At 51.3% G+C, this 17,919-nt stretch overlaps 2 protein-coding genes across 2 annotated transcripts; both read right to left on the bottom strand.

Annotated features, from left to right (window-relative positions):
• Positions 1 to 1,440: 1,440 nt before the first annotated feature.
• HORMAD1 (HORMA domain containing 1) lies at positions 1,441 to 10,830 on the bottom strand. The gene is made up of 14 exons (XM_063316995.1): positions 10,282 to 10,830; positions 10,051 to 10,195; positions 9,324 to 9,387; positions 8,396 to 8,432; positions 8,266 to 8,286; positions 8,150 to 8,176; positions 7,476 to 7,543; positions 6,317 to 6,462; positions 5,969 to 6,213; positions 5,726 to 5,792; positions 5,040 to 5,113; positions 4,504 to 4,587; positions 2,897 to 2,977; positions 1,441 to 1,647 (listed from the first exon to the last, which is right to left on the bottom strand). Exons 1-14 carry the CDS (start codon positions 10,312 to 10,314, stop codon positions 1,567 to 1,569), a joined length of 1,173 nt encoding a protein of 390 aa, XP_063173065.1. The 5' UTR covers positions 10,315 to 10,830; the 3' UTR covers positions 1,441 to 1,566.
• Positions 10,831 to 12,133: 1,303 nt separating this feature from the next.
• LOC134506566 (cathepsin S-like) lies at positions 12,134 to 17,719 on the bottom strand. The gene is made up of 8 exons (XM_063316803.1): positions 17,591 to 17,719; positions 16,326 to 16,458; positions 16,094 to 16,216; positions 15,328 to 15,483; positions 15,026 to 15,250; positions 13,892 to 14,057; positions 13,608 to 13,713; positions 12,134 to 12,894 (listed from the first exon to the last, which is right to left on the bottom strand). The coding sequence occupies exons 1-8, from the start codon at positions 17,596 to 17,598 to the stop codon at positions 12,795 to 12,797; spliced, it is 1,017 nt and encodes a 338-aa protein (XP_063172873.1). The 5' UTR covers positions 17,599 to 17,719; the 3' UTR covers positions 12,134 to 12,794.
• Positions 17,720 to 17,919: the final 200 nt, after the last annotated feature.

Genomic DNA, 17,919 nt, shown 5'->3' with positions numbered 1-17,919 from the left:
TTCCTGGTGTCCCCGGGAAACGTATCCTGCTGGCCGCGGCAGGGCCAATGAGGGCGGCGGCGGCCCGGAGGAGCGCCAATGGGCTGCGAGGGGAGGCGGGGCTTCCCTCTCCCTGCCCCCCCCCCCCGCCGGCAGCCAGCGAAGTCGCCAAGGGGACACGATTCCCGGCCCGGGAAGGGTGGGGCGAGCCCGCCTGATTGACGGGCGAGGCGGCCAATGGCGGTGCGGAGAGTGGCTTTCTCGCCGACCCGCGGGGGGGGTGGCGGGGGGCTTGCGAAGGGGCGGGGCGGGCGAGGCTCAAAGAAATGCTCTCTCCGAAGCCCCCCCCCGCGGCTTCGTCTAACGCCGGTAAAAGGCAGCGGAGACCGCCGAGGCGCGGCGGCCCCTGCTCGGCCGTCTCGGGAAGGCCCGGCCCGGCCGTCGCGGCGGGCAGACCTAGGGCCCCAAGGGCTCCGTGGAGCCTCCAGCTGCAGGGGCAGTCCCCCTCACTGTCCGATCCCCGGCAGGGCTGCCGCGCCGGCGGGAGGGACGCGGCCGAAACCGAATTCGGCCGGGCCTTGGGCGGCCTGCTGGGGTCTAACCCTGAACCCGCGAAACCTACGCCGCGGCCGAGGCGGCGGCTCCACCGGCCCCCCGCGGGCGCACCTGGCGGGGCAGAGGCCGAGCGGCCGCCCTGAGGAGAAAAGGCGGGATTGGGCCGCCCCGGCCCGCGAGCCCAACCGGGGCGCGGGGGGCCTTCCCGCTCGTTCGAGCCCCGGCTGTTTTCGAAGCGGAGGGCCGGCGCTGCTGCGGGAGGAGGGCGCTGGCCCGCGGGTCCCTTGTCCGCCGAGCTCCGGCCCGCTGCAGTTGCCTCCTCCCGTCCCGAAGACCCGGACGCTGGTCCGGGCCAGGCAGTTCGTCGGAAGCCCCCCTCCCGCGCCGCGGCCTGCCCGCGCCGGGCCCCTCCTTCCCGGAGCCCCTGGCGACCGTCTGCGCGGATTCGGGGCACGGGCGAACGGGGCGCTTCCGGCGTTTCGCCCGGCCGCAAGGAGGGGCCCGCTTGCCGGCCGATCGCCCCAAGTCCCCCCCCCCCAAAGGCGAGGCAGCGCCGAAGCTTCGTGTCGGCCGCGCGGCGCCCGGCTCCCCGCCGCTCCGGGGCGATCCGAGGGGGCGGGACTGCCTCGACCCCAACCTGGCGCCCGCCGGCTCCTGGCCTTAGAGGTCCCCGCCCGGCCCGGCGTGGCGTCCCGGGAGAGGCCGGGCGCTCGGTCGGCGAAAGCCGCGGAGAGCGAGGGGCTCCGTCCCCCTCCGTCCCCCTGCCCCCGCTTCGCCGGGCGCGGCGGGACCCCCGGGGCCTGGACGGCGCTAAGCGCGGCGCGCCCCGCCCCCTCGTTGCCCGCCCGGCCGCCTCCCCGCATCAGCGGCGCCCCTCCTCGGCGGCGAATGAAGACAGGAGCCGAATCGCCCTTGACGGCCTCAGCCCTTTAAAGCGAGCTCCACCTCGACGTCCGTGCGGCTTCGTTGCGTGCGTGTTCTGTCTCGAACTGCGACCCTCGGGGAGAAGCCGGCGGGGGGCGAGCGGTGCGCCTAGAGCCGCTCCTCAGGCTCGCTGATCTTCGCCCGCTTGGTCCCGCAGCCGCGGCTGGGAGCGAAGTCCAGGCGGGGGACCTGCACGGAAAGCGACGGGGCTCTCCTGAGATGTTCCTCGCCCGCCCCATCCCGGGACCGGCCGTTTGCGCAGGATGCGTCTGCTGCCCCCCCCGGAGGCGCCTGGCTACAGCCGGGCGGGGGGGCCTTGAGCAAGCCGGGCAGCGGACGGGGACCCGCGGTGGCTTTGGGCGGAAGGCTCGACGGCTGACGAGGCAGAGCCAACACGGCCGCGATCCCGTCAGATCACGGAAGAGTGGCCGGCTTTGCTCCGGCAGGCCCGGGGGCCCGGAGCGTTGGCCCACTGAAGGCCTGGCGGCAAGTGCCGTGGTAGCACAGGCTCCGGCGGGGTCCCGCACTTCTTTGGGGGTAACCCGTCTGCCATCGGACCAGGAGCCCCGGGAGCAGCCGCACGCATGCACCCGGGAGTGCGGGCGCCTGACGCCCCGCTGAGGCGGGGTGGTGGTGATGAAGGGCCCGGAAATGCTCTTCGCCTGCGGCGCGCACCCTGCGAGCTTGCTGAACTTGCGGGGTGGGGGCGGGGGGCTCGTTCTTTGGTAAACGTGGAGACTGGCGTGAGGTCCGTAAAAACATCCCAGGGGTTACCCCGAGCAGGTGTCTCCAGCCAACCCATTTCAGAGCCAGGGCGCGAGTTCAATACACGTGCGTTGGTTTGGTCAGGAATTAAGCCCCACTGAGGTTGACGGAGGCGGCGGTGGGGTGGGTGCCGTTGTCCAGAGCAGGCTGACACCCCGCCGGCACCCCTTCGGGACGAGGGGCAGGGAGGGTGCTGGGACCGTTTGTTATTGCGCGAAGATGCACGTGGCGCTGGCCTATGCCTGCCATCCCGCCCCCCACCCGGTACGATGCACAAATGCGCGGCTGTTCACCACAGAGCAAGGCCCGGAGCCGTGCTCCACGCCATCGTGTTGACTCTGCCCCATCCCTGGCAGGGTCCGTGTCAACAGCCCCAACTCGGCTCGCTTATTTCCCAGAATGAGTTTATTCCTACGGCTGTGCTCCAGTGCACGGTTCCCCAGGAGTAAGGGTGACCGAAGTGCTGCCAGGCAAACACGCACGGGCTCTAACGGGACGGGCAACCGGGAACACGTGTCGTCCCGCCAGCCACCTCCCTCGGCTAAGCTAGCTCAGCTTCCAAGGCCGAAGCCGTCATTCTGAAAAGATCGGACTTTCCATCTGTTCTGTGAAAGTCCTGTTCTGGGGGGGCTCGCTGCGTCCTGCCTAAGCGTACGACGACGTAATCACTTACTGGCTGCTCCACTTCCGAGCTACTCCTCTTCTGGGCTTCGGGAGGCCCTGCTGCTCCCCGCTTTATGCTCCCGGCGTCACCCTGGCCAGAGACAGAGGCACCGTTAGGCTCGGAGAGGGGCCTGCGGGCAGCTATGAAGAAGCTCGCTGGGCCTCTGCGGGCTGTTTCTCTCCCGCCGCTTGTGTTAAAAAATTAATGAGGGGCTCTCTAAGAGTGGCGACGGTGAGGGCAAGCCGTGGCTTGGTCCTGACGACATGGTGATTTACTTCCCCTGCTGTACATGCTAAAGGGCATCTCTTAAGTTGCTGATTCTGGCAGAATCTCTCCCATAATGCTTCTAGATGGATAATTTTGTATCAGTCAGGCATCCGGCTGGTGCAAAGGGTTTTTTGTTTGTAGCACTTTGTATGATGGATGAGAGAATCTGTTAAAATTCAGGCTGACCCAAAGGTTCTTCCTAGAATGTTTTCTGCTGGAAACTGGGGATTCGGGGCAGTAGCTTTTAGAAAACCTGCCTCCCCGCTGACCTCCGCTCCTGCCGTGTACCCTGAATCCGAGGAAGGTGGCACCGTTTCTGTTCGCCTTGCCGAGCGTCAAGGGCGAGAGCCGGACGCCTTCCTTGGTCTGATATGACTTTGTGCTTTGTCATTAAACCGTCCGTGGGAAGGCAGGCTTTCCTGGCCTGGCTCCAGGGCCCAGCAGCAGCATTTCCGGGCCAGAAGAGCTGCTGGGCGCTGCTACCTAACTGCACTCCTTTTGGATCCGAGCCGTCCAAATTGAAAGCATAAACTATATAACAGTGGCTGTAAAATAACAGGGATTTTTTTTTCCCCTATTAAAAATGTATTTAACTATCGGGCTCTTTTTAAACTGGGCTACTCACCAGGGGCTGAGCTTGATTCAAGGCAGTCTTTGCCTTTACCTCAGTTCGAGTTATAGCCACTAACCCTTGTTCTTGACTAAATTATCCAGCGTTTTACTTTTAAAAATATTCAAGTAACATTTGAGTTACTGCTGAAGTGTGTGAAAAGCAGGGAAGAACACCACATGGTGGTACGGCCCCTGGAGGATGAAACGCGACTTAAGCATCTTGGTTCGGGGCGTTTGTGTCCATCACACCAGGCGGCTGCCTGTCCAGCCTCGATCGTCTCTGTGCACGTGGAAAACCCCAACCGTTTAATAGGCATTCCCCTTCCCCATCCCACCTTGGTCCAGGAAACCAAGGGTTTCCTGTATGTCCCCAGGGTTCAGTATGACACTGTTGATGGAATGCTCTGGGCTGGGATGTGAAGAACGGCTCATGCAACTTAGCACGCGGCCTTAAGGAATTCACAAGAAAAGATCGGTGTGAGGAGAAGATCACGTCCTGGATGGCTCCCAACATTTGTTATGGGAATTAGCATGTTCATTAACAACTAATTGGTAACAAAGTCAACTCCAGCTATGGTAACAGTAACTAAATGGAGATGCCAGAAAAGTAACTTAGATTCAAGGTAATAAATTAAGAACTGCTAGTACTGCAAATCAATGCTATGCATGCCTGAATGACTGTCAGGCTGATCTTTTAAAAGAATGCACATTTATCCTTCTAAGAATAAAACACTCACTGTATAACACTGAAATCTTTTTCCGCTTCGGGTCTTGCCCTCAGTGACTTCAAGTTCCGATGTCTTGTTTATTAAATGATCCACCTAAAAACAGTTAAACAGCCAAACGGTTAATTGCTGAACAACCTTTCTGCTTTGGTCAGGCTCGATAGATCGGGTACCGTAAGCAAGTTTAAGAGCAGGGATCACAGATTTTCTGTCCATAAAAAAGGCTTGTTTCCCCTTGCCTGTGCGATACAATCCTCAGCTTGGCTGAGTTCAAACACTAAATACAGTTTTGTTCGTAAGCTTCAGTTGGGCTGTCTGATGTTTTGTTCCTTAAAACGCGTTTGCCACACAGCAAATAAAACAACATTCAATTAATTAAAAGTTGAGAAGCTGCCCCAGCGTGGCATGGTTGGGGAAACAGATTTGTAATGGCACAGGCAGCAGCTGGGGTAGGCAGCCCGCTCCTGCATTGCACGTAGCAGAACCAGCTTTCCTCCTCGGCCCTGTGGGAAGAGGGGGATGTCGGAAAAGAAAACAGAGCTTTGTACCTTAGAATTACCGATGGTACCGTTCTGGCGTTCCTCTGTTACTCTTCCTTCATCTTTGCAAATTAGATTTTGTTCTGTGAAGGGTTATGCAAGTCTTCAGGAAACTGAATAAACAATAAACTTTTGAACTGCCTTAATACACTTTCAGAGTTAGACTGACAGTAGTAGTCCCAACTGGTCTCTGTGCACGAAGCAGAGCCCACGACGGAGAGGCTGCACTGTGGCAGCGTTGCTCCTCTCCGTTTCCCAAGGCTAGTAAAGTACACGGGATACCTTAATGTCACCCTGTCTACGTGTTTAGTCTGTGAAAAACCCATCCCAACTTAATCTGCACCATCCAGAGTCACACACGTGAGATGGGCAACTATATAGACGGAAACAAATAAACAAACTTTATTGTGATGAAATGTAAGCAAAATGCTTTCCAGCCAGAAGGACTTTTAATAGGATCAGAATTTTACCCCTTATAACATTTGTATCATCTTTCGGGAGGTGAAAAGAAGTAACAAGTATTTGTTTCACTATCTTTTTTAATCTCATGCTTATTCGTCAAACTTACTAAATGGTTAACCTGTCCATTAAAAGCACAAAGTTCACAACTTCATGAGATGTGCAGAAAAGGTAGGGCAACTGCGATGAATCCCCCAGTTGTTTTGATACAAAAGAAAATTCTGTGCAATTTGTACCTCTGGGGTGCAGCTTCCTGTTTGCATTCTTCTGCTCTCCTGTTTTATTTTCTGCAATAAAATCTTCCTGTGTGAAGTACACAAACAAAAATATCTTCAGACTGAATTGTTTTGACATTTTTAAAGATGGGCAGTGCGAATGATGCCGTTGCGACCCATAACATAACACAACACAACACAACATCCCATCATAATACTGGTTCCTTCAAGCATAAGCATACAAATAAATTCCAACGTTCTTACATCCATTTTCTGGTTGTGGCCTTCATGGAAGTGCCAGCCCTGTGCGGAACCAAGGGAGGGGTCCTCCTTTAGGATGGCTTTATCGACGCGCTCCATGCGATCCTTCTCGGTTGTCACTTTCACTTTCAGCATATGAAAAGGGGTGGGAACTTCCCCAACATTGAGGTGCATTGGCTCCCCCTCAAACGCCATCCCTTCACAATCGCCCTCTTTGAATCCTGGGGGCTGGTAGTCAGCCGGGGTCACTGAAAAGAAAATGATCCGTGTTCTGTGGTGAGCAACATTACTTGGCCGGCCATGAGTTTGACACATCTAACCCATTAGACAACATTAAGATTTTAAGGGTACCTTCATCATAATAGAACAGCTTCATCGTCAGGCAGACGTTATCAGGCAGTGGTCCCAGATTCTGCATCAGGATATAAATCTTCCGGATGAGCAGGATACTTGCTTTCTTAGTATCAGCGCATGTGATGCTCGATTGACTCTCCTGACTTTTTTTTTAGGAAAGCACAAAATAGCCAAAGTTGTATGACGCAGGCCAGATCGTTCATCACCACCACCCCCGCAACAAAAGGATGCTGCTGACGTTTTCGCTTCCTTCCCAAGGCCAGTCTGTTCACTCACCCTGCTCAGCTCTATCAAAGCCCTTCCTTTGCCTCCCAGCTGTTTCTGCAAATAAGTGTTCCCCGCTGCATTTGAAAGAGAGCGCAGCAGGGCCCGCAAAATGGGACACCTTCTTGACAAGGCGGTTTAGGGAAATTAGACACAGTGTGGGGGGGACAGAGATGTTTATAACATTATGCAAGATGTGGATAAAGTACGGAGAATTGTTTGTCGCTCTTGAATGGGGCGTCATCCAATGCAAATTGACTGGCAGTGATTCAGGACACACCAAAGGCAGGATGTTTTCACAGAATGCCGGGATTAATTTATGACAATTGCTCCATATGATGTGGCGTTGTTCTTTCCACTCGCTTAAATAGCTTTAAAAGGGAATTAGTCAGATTCATCACGGAAGATAAATCCATCAGTGAGGACAAACCATGATGGCTGGATGGAACCTAAAAGGTCAAAGGCCACATGGTCATGAATGCCAATTGTGGGGAGTAGGAAGAGGGGACGGTTGCATCCACGCTCTCGTTCCGACAGCCTCGGGAAGCAAAATGCTGGACTCAATTCATCTTTGTATGATCGGTTAGGGGGTCTTCTTAACTCTGGAAGGTAAGTCTACGTTTGCATTTTTAGTATTTGTGCAGAGTTTGGGAGCTGATAAAAGATGTCTTTGATAACATTTGTTGCAACCACCCTCTTTAGAAACTTTGTAACAAGCAAACGTTTAGTGAGCAGTTGTTATGAAACAAATGTGCGTTTCCCTTGTTCACACACAGGCCCGGGTTAAAGTTCTCTTTCCGAAATCAAAAAATATATTCCTCCACACCTTGCTAGGACAAATAGCTAGAGAAATGTCTTACTGAAGTTCTTGATGGTTAAAATAAGCTCATACCTTCTGAAATCCACTGATGGTCCTTTGTCTGTGTATTTGAACTTAAACTGGTAACATTCTGTAACCGTCTAAACACAAAATGTAGCAGTTATTTATCTCGCATTAAGAGGGAGACCTGTGAGTGAAATGACAGGATCAAACCTATTTGGCCATGCCAAGAAATAAATTTCAAAGCATCCTCCACAGAATCCATTTGGGAAACAGTGTTCTGCTCGGATAAGTCAAAAAGTAAGAGGCTTCCCAGTGCTCCAGCTAAAACTATAAGGATGAAAAAAAGAGATACTCTTAAATACATTATGAGAGTATAATATAATACAGAGGTAGGGTAACCCCTAGTGGGTTGCGGCTTTGTCATTTTCTGTGTCAAGAAAAGTACTTTTGGTAAAGAGAAAGGAATTATTTTGTTCCCAAATAACAGAAGAGCTAGCTCAATTCCTTCTAGCTGCAATGGTAAGGGTTTCTACTGGAGGCCTCCTTTCGTCTTGGCCAAAGTCCCTCTTAGATTCCATGCAAAGATCTAAGTATCCACCTTTATCAAAAGGTCCTTTGCAGTAAATGCCTTTATAAGAACTTCAATAGGCATTTTGATCTATTTGATACCAACAGATATTCCTCCTCCGACACAGCCTCCAATCACAAAGCTGTGAACGTAAGAAATGTCACGAAGGACATACCTGGGGGTCCTCCTGATTGGTGTAGACCTGAATTCAATGACAAACAGCAGAATGAAAACCAAGCAAAGGTTCCTTTGTAGATGAAATCGTACCGAAGCGATCTTTGCCAAACTTACTGCTAAGACGATTAATCTGAGCTGTTTAAAAGACAAGCAAGACGGACATAGGTATGAGGAGGATTTTCATACCTTTATGCATAAAGCTGAGACTGCTGCCCCTTAAGGACAAAATCACATTGCAACTCACATATTTCTTCTGCAGGGCGTCGTAACATCCTAGCATCCTGTAAAAAAAAAAAAAATCCAACGAGACTGTGGGTTTAGACTCAGTTTTGGCGGGCATTGGGAAAGACTTGGTTTGACGTGTGTTTACTGAAACAGGAAGCGCCCAACAGTACCAGGTGACAGAGCTCTTTCCATACAGTGTTTGGGACGGTTTGCCAATGCATTTGGTTAGGAGACCCAATTGCACCCACGCAAAGTATAACCATTGATTTAATTGAAAAGACGCCTCTTCTACAAGACGATTTGTTTAATCTGTACGCCGCCCAGCTCCCAGCGGTTCTGCTGCCCGGAGCATTCCTCTCCTCCCGGCTGATCAAGTCCACCAATGCCTTCATCTCCATTCCTGACACTGCCCCAGATCTCGGGGGCTTTGCCCTCCCATCTCCTCTGCTTCTGCCAGATGCATCCCAGCCTGTCAGCCCTGGGCCTCCAACCACGCTAGATAAACAAGGGCAGCCTTTTCCCCCAGGCGGCCTCCCCCTTTGTCCTTTGCTGGCCCAGAAACCAGAGCTGGTTTCAGGAGGCCTCCGTGACCTTCCATCTCTTATTTCCCTGGTTCCCGCTTTCTCCTTCCGTCTCTGGCCACCATGCTAGGGCACGCAACCGTCACGAATGCTCACTGAAGTGCACCAAGGAGATCTGGCCTGCACTTCCCATCACCTCGTCTGCCGCCAGGTTGGTCCTCGACTTCCTCCCTCATCTCTTCTCCATTAAAAGCCTGCGGGGCGGCAACCTGTCCTTCTAAGCTTCGAAAAGCACAGGTGGCAGGTTATAAATATGAACAGGACGAATCAGGGAAGCCCGGGCGTTTGCAGAAGCGCCGCTCATTTTCTGCCAGCCACCCCTGCCAGAGGACGCCAAGCAGGTGGACGCGGCAGAGCGGGACGTACCATTTCACTAGCTGGCTGGAACCAGGGCAGTTTTTATCTTCCTTCAGGATCTTCACGCAGAGATCTTGAAAGACACAAGCAAACCGCCTGTGAGGAAAGCTGAGCCACAGCCATCATTAACTGCAATTAATTTTTTTATCGGCTGATCTCAAGCAGCGCCGCTTGGCTTCTGTGGAATCTGAGAAGTCGATTGTCTGCTTTGACGGCTGTCGTGGGGGGGATAAGCAAGCGGGAGGCAAATGACATCACACTCCCGACATCATTGCGCAGTGACATCATTGGGCGATGGCATCATTGCGCAGTGACATCCATGAACCCCTTGCCCGCTCTGATGGCTGTCATGGGGGCAAGCAAGCGGGAGGCAAATGACATCACACTCCCAACATCATTGCGCAGTGACATCATTGGGCGATGGCATCATTGCGCAGTGACATCCATGAACCCCTTGCCCGCTCTGATGGCTGTCATAGGTGCAAGCAAGCGGGAGGCAAATGACAGCTGACATCATTGGGCGGTGACGTCATCGCGCAGTGACATCCATGGAGCGGTGACATCATCGGGCGACGTCATGCCCCCCCCCCCCGGTGACGGCGAAGGCCTTCTGCCCCAAGGCCCGCCACCTTCTCCAGGGCCTCTTCCGGAGCCTCCGCGTTGCCCAGGGTCTCCCGCGTCCCCCGTGTGCTCCGAAGCCCTTTCCCGGAGGGCTCCTCCGCGGAGAAGGCAGTACCGTCCAAGTAGCGCGTCCCGTAGGCCCGTTCCGGGAAGAGGCCCCGCAGGTACGTGATGCAGGAGACGGAGACGGCCAGCAGCCGTTTCACCAGGACCAGCGATTGCTGCTCCGTCGCCGCTCGGGCGGGGAACAGCGCCGCGCCCTGGAAGAGAGAGGCGGCCGTCGTCTTCCCGGCCGAGCGCCCCGGCTCGCGGCCCCGCGGCCCGGCCTTCAGACCCCCAAGCCTACCAGGGAAGGCCTTTGCCGCTGCGCGGTCGCCATTCTCTCCTCGCCCGCGGTGCTGCGGCCCTGCGAGGAAGGAGCTTGGTTAGTCCCGCAGGACCCGGGCGAGCGGCGGGGGCGGCGGCCCGTTCCCGCGACGCCCGCGAGCGCGGCTCCAGCCGCCGAGCCGCGAGGGGGGACGCGGCGGTCAAGGAGAGCCAGCTCGGAGGGGAGCGGCTCGGCGCCCCGGGACTCGGTGGCCGGGAGACGCCACACTGGCAGGGCGCGGACCGCCGGCTCCTCCCCGCGGGAGCCCAGCGCGGCTGCCGTGGGAAAAGCCAGCTCGCGGCGCGCGCCAGCTGGGTCCCCGCGGCCCTCCGGGCCTTCCTCCGCTTGTCCTGCCCTTCCATTCCCGAGGGAAAGGGGAGGCTCGGCCACCGGGCTGGGGAGCCAAGAGGGGTCGTCGCCACCTCGGGTGCCCTGAGCCAGGTCCAAGATGGCGGCCGAGCGGCGGTGGATCAAAAGCGGGGCCGGGACCGGGGCCAGAGCCAGGCTGGGGGGCCTTCCAGGCCCCGTCACGCTCTTCGGGCCCAGCAGCCACGGCGGACGCGGGACAGAAGCGATCTGAATGCCTGGCTGGGGAGGCCTGGAGAAATATCGCAATGGAGCAGTGAAATAAAGAAGTAACACGTCTTTTCCAAAAAGGACATTGAAAAGCGGGGGAGAACGCACACCGCGAGGGGGGAAATGGCCACCTCCGGCTGCTCCCTCTCAGGCGCGCGGCCCGTTTTCGCCTTTCCCGCCTTTTCCCCTCAGGCGGCCCAGCGGCCGCCCCTTCCCCCGCCCCTCCCCCTTCCCGCCTTTTTTCAAAGCAGGCTGCTGCGGGGACCCCAGTGACGTCACGTGGGATGATGTCATCGCGCCTATGACGTCATCCACCCCCCTGTTCTCTTGGAATCTCTCTCTCTCTCTCTCTCTCTCTGGGGGCAAGGGAGAACAATCTGTCGATGATTTTTAGCCATCATGTATTTAAACGCATCGGCCACCCATCTCCAGTGTTGGTGTGTGTGTTTATTGATTGGATAGATTTATAGAGCCGCCCGTCTCGCATATGTGACTCTTAATAGAAATGTTTAACGATAATTGTAAAGGCTTCCTTGCAAACCAGAATGCAGCCTTTGCCAGCCATCCCCTTCCAGATGGGTTGGGACTACAAAACCCATCTCCACCCCAATCAGCATGGTCAATGGACTGGGGAGGATGGGTTGTCGAACCCCCAGCATCCTCCTAGCTTAAGGAAGTGGGGGGGGGGGAGAATAAGGCCACGATGTTGGATTACAATTTCCATCATTCACGATGGGGATAATGGTTAACGTGCCATTTTTTTCAGGGCCGGGGCAGAATTATGCTCTTTTCTATCCCCTCTGTTCTCCTTTTTTTCTTCCTTTCTTAAATTGAACCACCATGCAATCAACAAACACATCAACTGGGTTTTCACATCGCACCAAGCCACGCTCTTAGAAAAAAAACCAAGCCAATTCAATTATGCTTCCCCGATTGGTGTGAACCCAATCCATGGCTTGGAAGCCACGGTTTATGGCTTAGCATGTCATGCCAAGCCATCCTAATGTGGGCTTATGCAGCAAATGATGATGAAACAAACCATGGTTTAGTGCGACATGGGATCTTTTTGGCATGCCTGGATACAGAGGGAAGGGAAATAGTGGCTCAGTTTGAGTTTGTGAGCACAATAAAGAAAAAAAGTCAAATGGGCACCCTTTCAAAATTGGGAGGTGCTAAAAATGGCAAAATCCCTGTTTTGGGTGGCTGCCTACTCTCAATGGTAAGAAAGGAAAAATGGGGGGGGGGGAACCATGTCTGCAGTGCATTGCATTTAACAATCTTTAATAGAGCCCAGGGTTTAATCTGGGTTTTCGAATCAAGTTTCAATCAGGTTCAGAAAGGATCAAGCATAAGTTACAAGAAGAAAAGGCCACTGTTGATAAAATTCTTGCAAACCATGTCTCGTTCTGTGCAATGATTCTTTCCTCCATGAAAAGGTTCTTTCCTTCTTCACGTTAAACAAGACCAAAGTGCAATTGGGATGCGTCCAACTCTTTCCAGAATGTTTAAAGCCAAGCTTGAAAGATGTCTTTGCTTTGCACGCCTGAATGCAAATTCTTGACACTGCTTGTATTCCAACCTGTTTTCAGGTGGCCAGAATGGAAATCCTCGTCAATTACGCGGTGCTCTTTAGTTGTTCAAAGCAGATTGGCAGACATTCCCTTGTTAACCAATTAAGCCTGGCGGTGCCCTTGGGATCGTTAGCAAATACCGGACTAAACCCAGATAAACCCTCATTTGGGCTGCTTGTCTCAGATCTACCAGGTGGAGCCGAAGGAACTGCAGCATCTGGGTCTTCCCAAATGCAACAGTTGGATTTGTATATATATATCCATATATATTTAAGAGGCTAAGATTAGTTGCCTAATAGGACTCCTCAAGAGAAGAAAATATCCACTGCAAACTGGAGATGCCATCTAAATTCGTGGATAGGAGCAATAGCTGGCAACGCCGCAGCGATTTCCTTGATTTCTCGCAACTTTAATGTAGCCTTTGTTGCCAAAAGTGGTTCCCCAACTGTTGGAATAAAGGACAACACGGGAGGAAAATAATTAATATATGCTTTATGAATGTAACTTTCTTAAGTCCTGGGTCTAAATGAGGTTGTGGTGCTGTGGGTGGGGAGGAGGGGAATGCAACTGATATTCACCAGCTTACATGCCAACGATTTCTCTGGCATCTTTGGATGATTAGATGGTTTGATTGACACGTGGCAAAAATGGTTAAGATGCCGGTGGCAATCTAGCAAGGAACGGTGGCCTCTTGCAAGCTGGGTCTTCACAATACAGTAAGCCAAAAAAATAAAACAAATTACATTTTGGTTTAATGCAATGTGTGAACCTAGTCTGCATATCAGTGATGGGCAGAAAGTTACTTATTTCCGTGTATTTATTTTTAAAAAATAGTTTGGGTCCCCTTTTCTACCTGAGAAGCCCTTGAAACAGCTTATAAATCAACAGACCTGCAAAAACATTCCCCATTTTAATTAGAATGCATTTTTCCCTGTGCAAATGTGGATCTCACATCATGCAGAATCTCCCTCCTGCTCCCTTGCAAGCTGACAGGAGCAACCAAATATTCAGCTGTCCCTAAAATTAAGTCCTGGGGATGATGCTTGTTCGTAGAAGAGAATGCCTACACTGACATTTAAGACCAAAGCATCTTGAAACAGCTTTGCCTGGGCATTCGTCCTGGTTTGGCACCTGGAACTGCCCAAGGGCAGGGCGTACCTGTTCTTCAGAAGCCAGTAATCCATGCCATTCTCCGTTCCGTATCCAACAACAAGGACAGCGTGATTTAAATGCCGAGCGGTGCATCTGGGATCATTGTAAATGCCTAGTTGGAAAAGAGTTGGAATGACTTCTAGGTGCATATGGGGAACCTAAAACCAAGTTTTGCTCATGTAGGTCAACGAAAATGTAGAAAAACTATCAGATTACCACTAGCTTGTCACCTTGCATGCAAGCAGGCAGATTTCCTTTTCGGGCCATCTGTGTGAACATCAGGAACTCACCCTGCTTATATAGAAAGAATGTTGGCTGGTTGGCATCAATGGCAACTGACACCGGCCCAATCCTGGCTACAGCATCCTTCAGGAAGGTCTCATTTCCAGATGGAAGCAATACGTATTGAGAACAGGTAGCAGCCCGCGCAGCAGGATTATAGCGACATAGTCCGTCCTGGGGGAAGCAGGAAGAAGATAAAACTGGTTTTCCTCCTCAGTAAACCCACAGAATTGTGCTCCATTCAACCCCAGGGCTCCTTCCTCCGGCTTATTTCTTAAAGAACCCTTGTTTGCTTTGCTTTTGAAACCATAGTGTTCTTGAGATCATAGGTAATGGGAGGTGCTAAAATTTATTGTTGGGACACGGCCCAACCTCAGTGACTGCACGACATGAATGCATGCTGCGCTGGGAGTCTGGAAAAAAACAAGATTTTAACCGAAATAAAATAAATGTGCCTGAGATCACGGTGAGCATTTCTCCACCTCAATTTGGTCAGCAAAAACCTGATAAGGGGTAAATCGTTTTTTAAAAGCATGCTATTTTATTTTATTTTATTTTATTCGTATTTCAAAAAAAAAATTTTTTGATTTGTTTTGTTTTGTTTTGTTTATATTTCAAATTTCTGTCACTGCCCATCTCCCCCCAAAGGGGGACAATTTTCATAGTGGCAATACTGGATTGAAGAAATCTGTGAAAATATCACCGCTTATAGTTGATGGGTTGGTTCATTCATTCATTGATTAATTTAACTTCATGACACAGCTGCACCTTTCTTCGCTTTGAATGGTGCAGATGCCGTCTTGATAAAGCAGTGCTCCGTTTTACGTGCAGCTACTCATCCTCATTCTGAATGATTCCATTTTTTTTCTAACGCAGGATGCATAGACAGAAGCACCAATGGATCTGATGGCACAATCCTACACATTTACTCCAAAATAAGTGGCAAGGGCTCAACAGGGCGTATTTCTGTTTGTGTGCGTGGGACAGCAACTTCAGTTAACGAAGTCAGTGAAATGATTAAATGTGCCAGCTTTGGTTGCAACACTCCCCACTTCTTGCAAACCATCATGAAAGGAAACAAAAGAGGGACAGAGTTTAGAACAAGTTTGCAAACAGTTTCCTGCATAAAGAACCATACAAACCTTGGCTGTATATGGATAGTAAGTCTCCGAGTTGATGCCTTTATTATCTATGATATACTGGAAAGCAGCCGGCATGTAGCCTCCATTGCAGCCATGATTTCCGTAGAAACTGGAGCAGTCGACAAGATTCTGCGGGCTCAGCGACACCAGCTTTCCAGTCTTGCTTTTTAACTGTGCTTCCAGGGCACCAACTGCGCTAAAGGCCCAGCAGGCGCCACACGCATACTAAAAGACCGAGAGGACCAGAATCAGTGGCGAAAAATGTCCTGAACAGACCCGGGTACATTAAAAGACCTCCTCACCTGGTTTTTAACACTTGTGACAGATCCCTTCTCCCTCCAGTCTATGGAAGCAGGAATGCTGCCAGCGTCTAAGGTCGATTTGTGGGATGTAGAATTTTGGTTCCACCAGGACGGAATTTTCAAGCCCGTCAGCCGCAATGTGACTTCCTCGCTGGTCTGTATAAAGATCATATATACATTTATCAAGTTAGCTAAAAGAACAGTTTTTTTAAAAAGCTTGATTTCCCCCTCTTTTCCTGCAATACTTCAGAACAGGGTTGCGGCGTCCTTACGGTGCATCCATCCACAGGATGGAAGATCTGAAAGGGGACGTTGTTCCTTTGCACTTCAGTTTCCCGTTGTGTGAAAGGGTCTATCCACGGGGATCAGTGTGCAGATTCTTCAACTGTTTAATGCATTCAGTGAAAATAGCTTTGTAGTTCACTTTCGGATTTAAGAAAACAGACCCTTTCCTTGTTTGGACAGGAAATACTGGAAATTTTCCTTCAGGGAGCGAAGAGGAAGCTAGCAACATAAAGAAAGCTACGTTTCTCAAATTGAATTGGCTTGCATTTTTTTCCCCCCGATTGCAGAAGTCTCTCTCACTATGAAACATATCTGAATATTTTTTCTCCCCCTTAAGAAAATTCAATCCACTGTACCCTTTAATCTTTACCAACCACATTTTTAAAAATACGGTAGTATCATTTAGCCCTGTCCGACATGTAATATTCATAGTTACCAAGCATATTTAAATATAAATATTTATATAAATATAAATACTAACCATATCTCCTAAGTGATTCATGCCAAGCTCATAAGAATGCAGGCCCAGCGAATATTCGAGATTGTGCAAGGAGATAAATTGTATGTTCTTTTCCCAATTCATCCGGCGCTGATCCTCCTGATTCTAAGAATTAAAGCAGAAGTTGAAATTAGCCACCCCAGAAAACCTTCCTTATAAAGAGAATTGTTCATTTCTTATTTTATCTCCAGGAGCTGCTGCTTAGTGCCCTTACCTTATTCTGATATTCTTTGCCGTATTTTTTCTTCCACAGTTCCCAATACTTGTTCAGCTTGGGGTCCTCGTGCCACGTTTGGGCAGATGCGGCAACAACGCAGAGTGCCAACAGCCAAACGTACAGCTCCATCCTGTTGAGATGTAGGATTATTGGCCAAGATGGCTACTCAGATCTGAAATGACGAGGTAAGCTTGAGAGAAGACTGGCTTCCAACCACCACTGGTGTCCATGGCTAATAGGAACCCTAATGATGATCTATCGCGCTCTGTAATCACCCTGGATTTCTCGTCAGGACATGCCAGAAGAACTATTATTTAATTCTGATTGCCCAATTGCCAGGAAGTCATGGAAGGAGCCAATTAATTCAGTCTGAGTGGCGATTATTTATGCTTGTAAGAACATACCTTTCCGCCACGCAACAATGGCGTTCAGTTGAGAACTTTGTACAATCTTGGAGCGACAAGTCCTATTGCTCGTCACGGTCAAAGTACGGAAGACCTGCTATAACTCCCCAACACCGTTCCGATAAACCTACTCCGAAATATACTTTTCCAAATGCACACCACCACCACCGCCGCCAAAGGAATCTTCTTTTGCTTCTTACAAAGAATTCAGTGCGGTCCACGATACAGAGCATTGCCACACTTTTAACAGTGCAGCTGTGCTGGCTCACGGTGCAAGGGGGACAGAGAGATAAATAGAACGCTCAATGGAGAGACTGTACCGCAAATAAATAATACGTGTTTTTTTTAATGATATGGAACGGTTCTTATAAACCACATTTCTGCAAACTCTGGTGTTGAGTTGGAGGATACCATCCGGAACTAGGCTGCTTGGAAAACATGGAGCCTTCTTATCCCCAGTTTCTTAACCCTAATGCACCTTTTCTAAATTTACTTTTACCCCGCCTTTATTATTTTGGCGAATAACAAGGCGGCGAATTACGCTTTGCTAATCAAGCTTGTGTTTCACTTTTGCAAAAACTCATACACTAAAAACAGGACTCATTAAGAATACGTGCATTGTGTGAGTCATTTGTAAGTGAAAGTTCCTGGGCTGCGATTTCCTGTTGGACCAATGCTTGGGAGCAAACCCCTCGTCTACTGACTCGTTACATGGGAAGCACCTTACAAAAAAGACATCCGTGTGTTACCCAGAGAACACAGAGCCTGGAACCTAAAAGTTCACATTTGTAGAACAAGCAAGTTTCACTTTGCTAAGAGTGAAGAGGGACGCAGGGAAGAAAATGGCCTCGCTCCTACCTGAACATCTTTGGGCTGGCTGACTTTTCCAAAGGGGGGTCATCCAACTTCTGGCCCCTCGAATCCCCAAGAATTTTCTCTCGTCTGCAACTTCCCAGTTGCTCAGCAAAGTAGCAGCACACCAGTGCCAACAGAACACCACCAATTTATTACCCTTGTCACATGAGCCTCCCCCAAACAAGGAAACAGCTGTGATTTTCACTTTCATTCTAACCGTAAGTAATCCGGGTCCTCCCTGTTGCTGCTTGCCGGGTTTTGCCAGATCCTCCGCTCATTCTTTAAGGGGATGAAGCTTTGAAGGAGGTTTGCCTGAGATTTTGCCCACCTAG

This window comes from Candoia aspera, chromosome 17 (genome assembly GCF_035149785.1).
Source record: "Candoia aspera isolate rCanAsp1 chromosome 17, rCanAsp1.hap2, whole genome shotgun sequence".
Lineage (NCBI taxonomy): Eukaryota > Metazoa > Chordata > Lepidosauria > Squamata > Boidae > Candoia > Candoia aspera.
The sequence above is the reverse complement of the archived record's forward strand: the minus strand, read 5'-3'. Positions and strand labels throughout refer to the sequence as shown.

Coding starts and splice junctions, on each gene's coding strand:
- HORMAD1 (XM_063316995.1), bottom strand. CDS start 10,314: ATGGCGACCGCGCAGCGGCAAAGGCCTTCCCTG. Junction 5,793..5,968: donor GCCACAACCAGAAAATGGAT/GTAAGAACGTTG, acceptor TACTTCACACAG/GAAGATTTTATTGCAGAAAA. Junction 1,648..2,896: donor GCTCGGAAGTGGAGCAGCCA/GTAAGTGATTAC, acceptor CTTTCCGTGCAG/GTCCCCCGCCTGGACTTCGC.
- LOC134506566 (XM_063316803.1), bottom strand. Junction 15,251..15,327: donor TCACAAGTGTTAAAAACCAG/GTGAGGAGGTCT, acceptor TCGGTCTTTTAG/TATGCGTGTGGCGCCTGCTG. Junction 12,895..13,607: donor TACTGGCTTCTGAAGAACAG/GTACGCCCTGCC, acceptor TTATTCCAACAG/TTGGGGAACCACTTTTGGCA.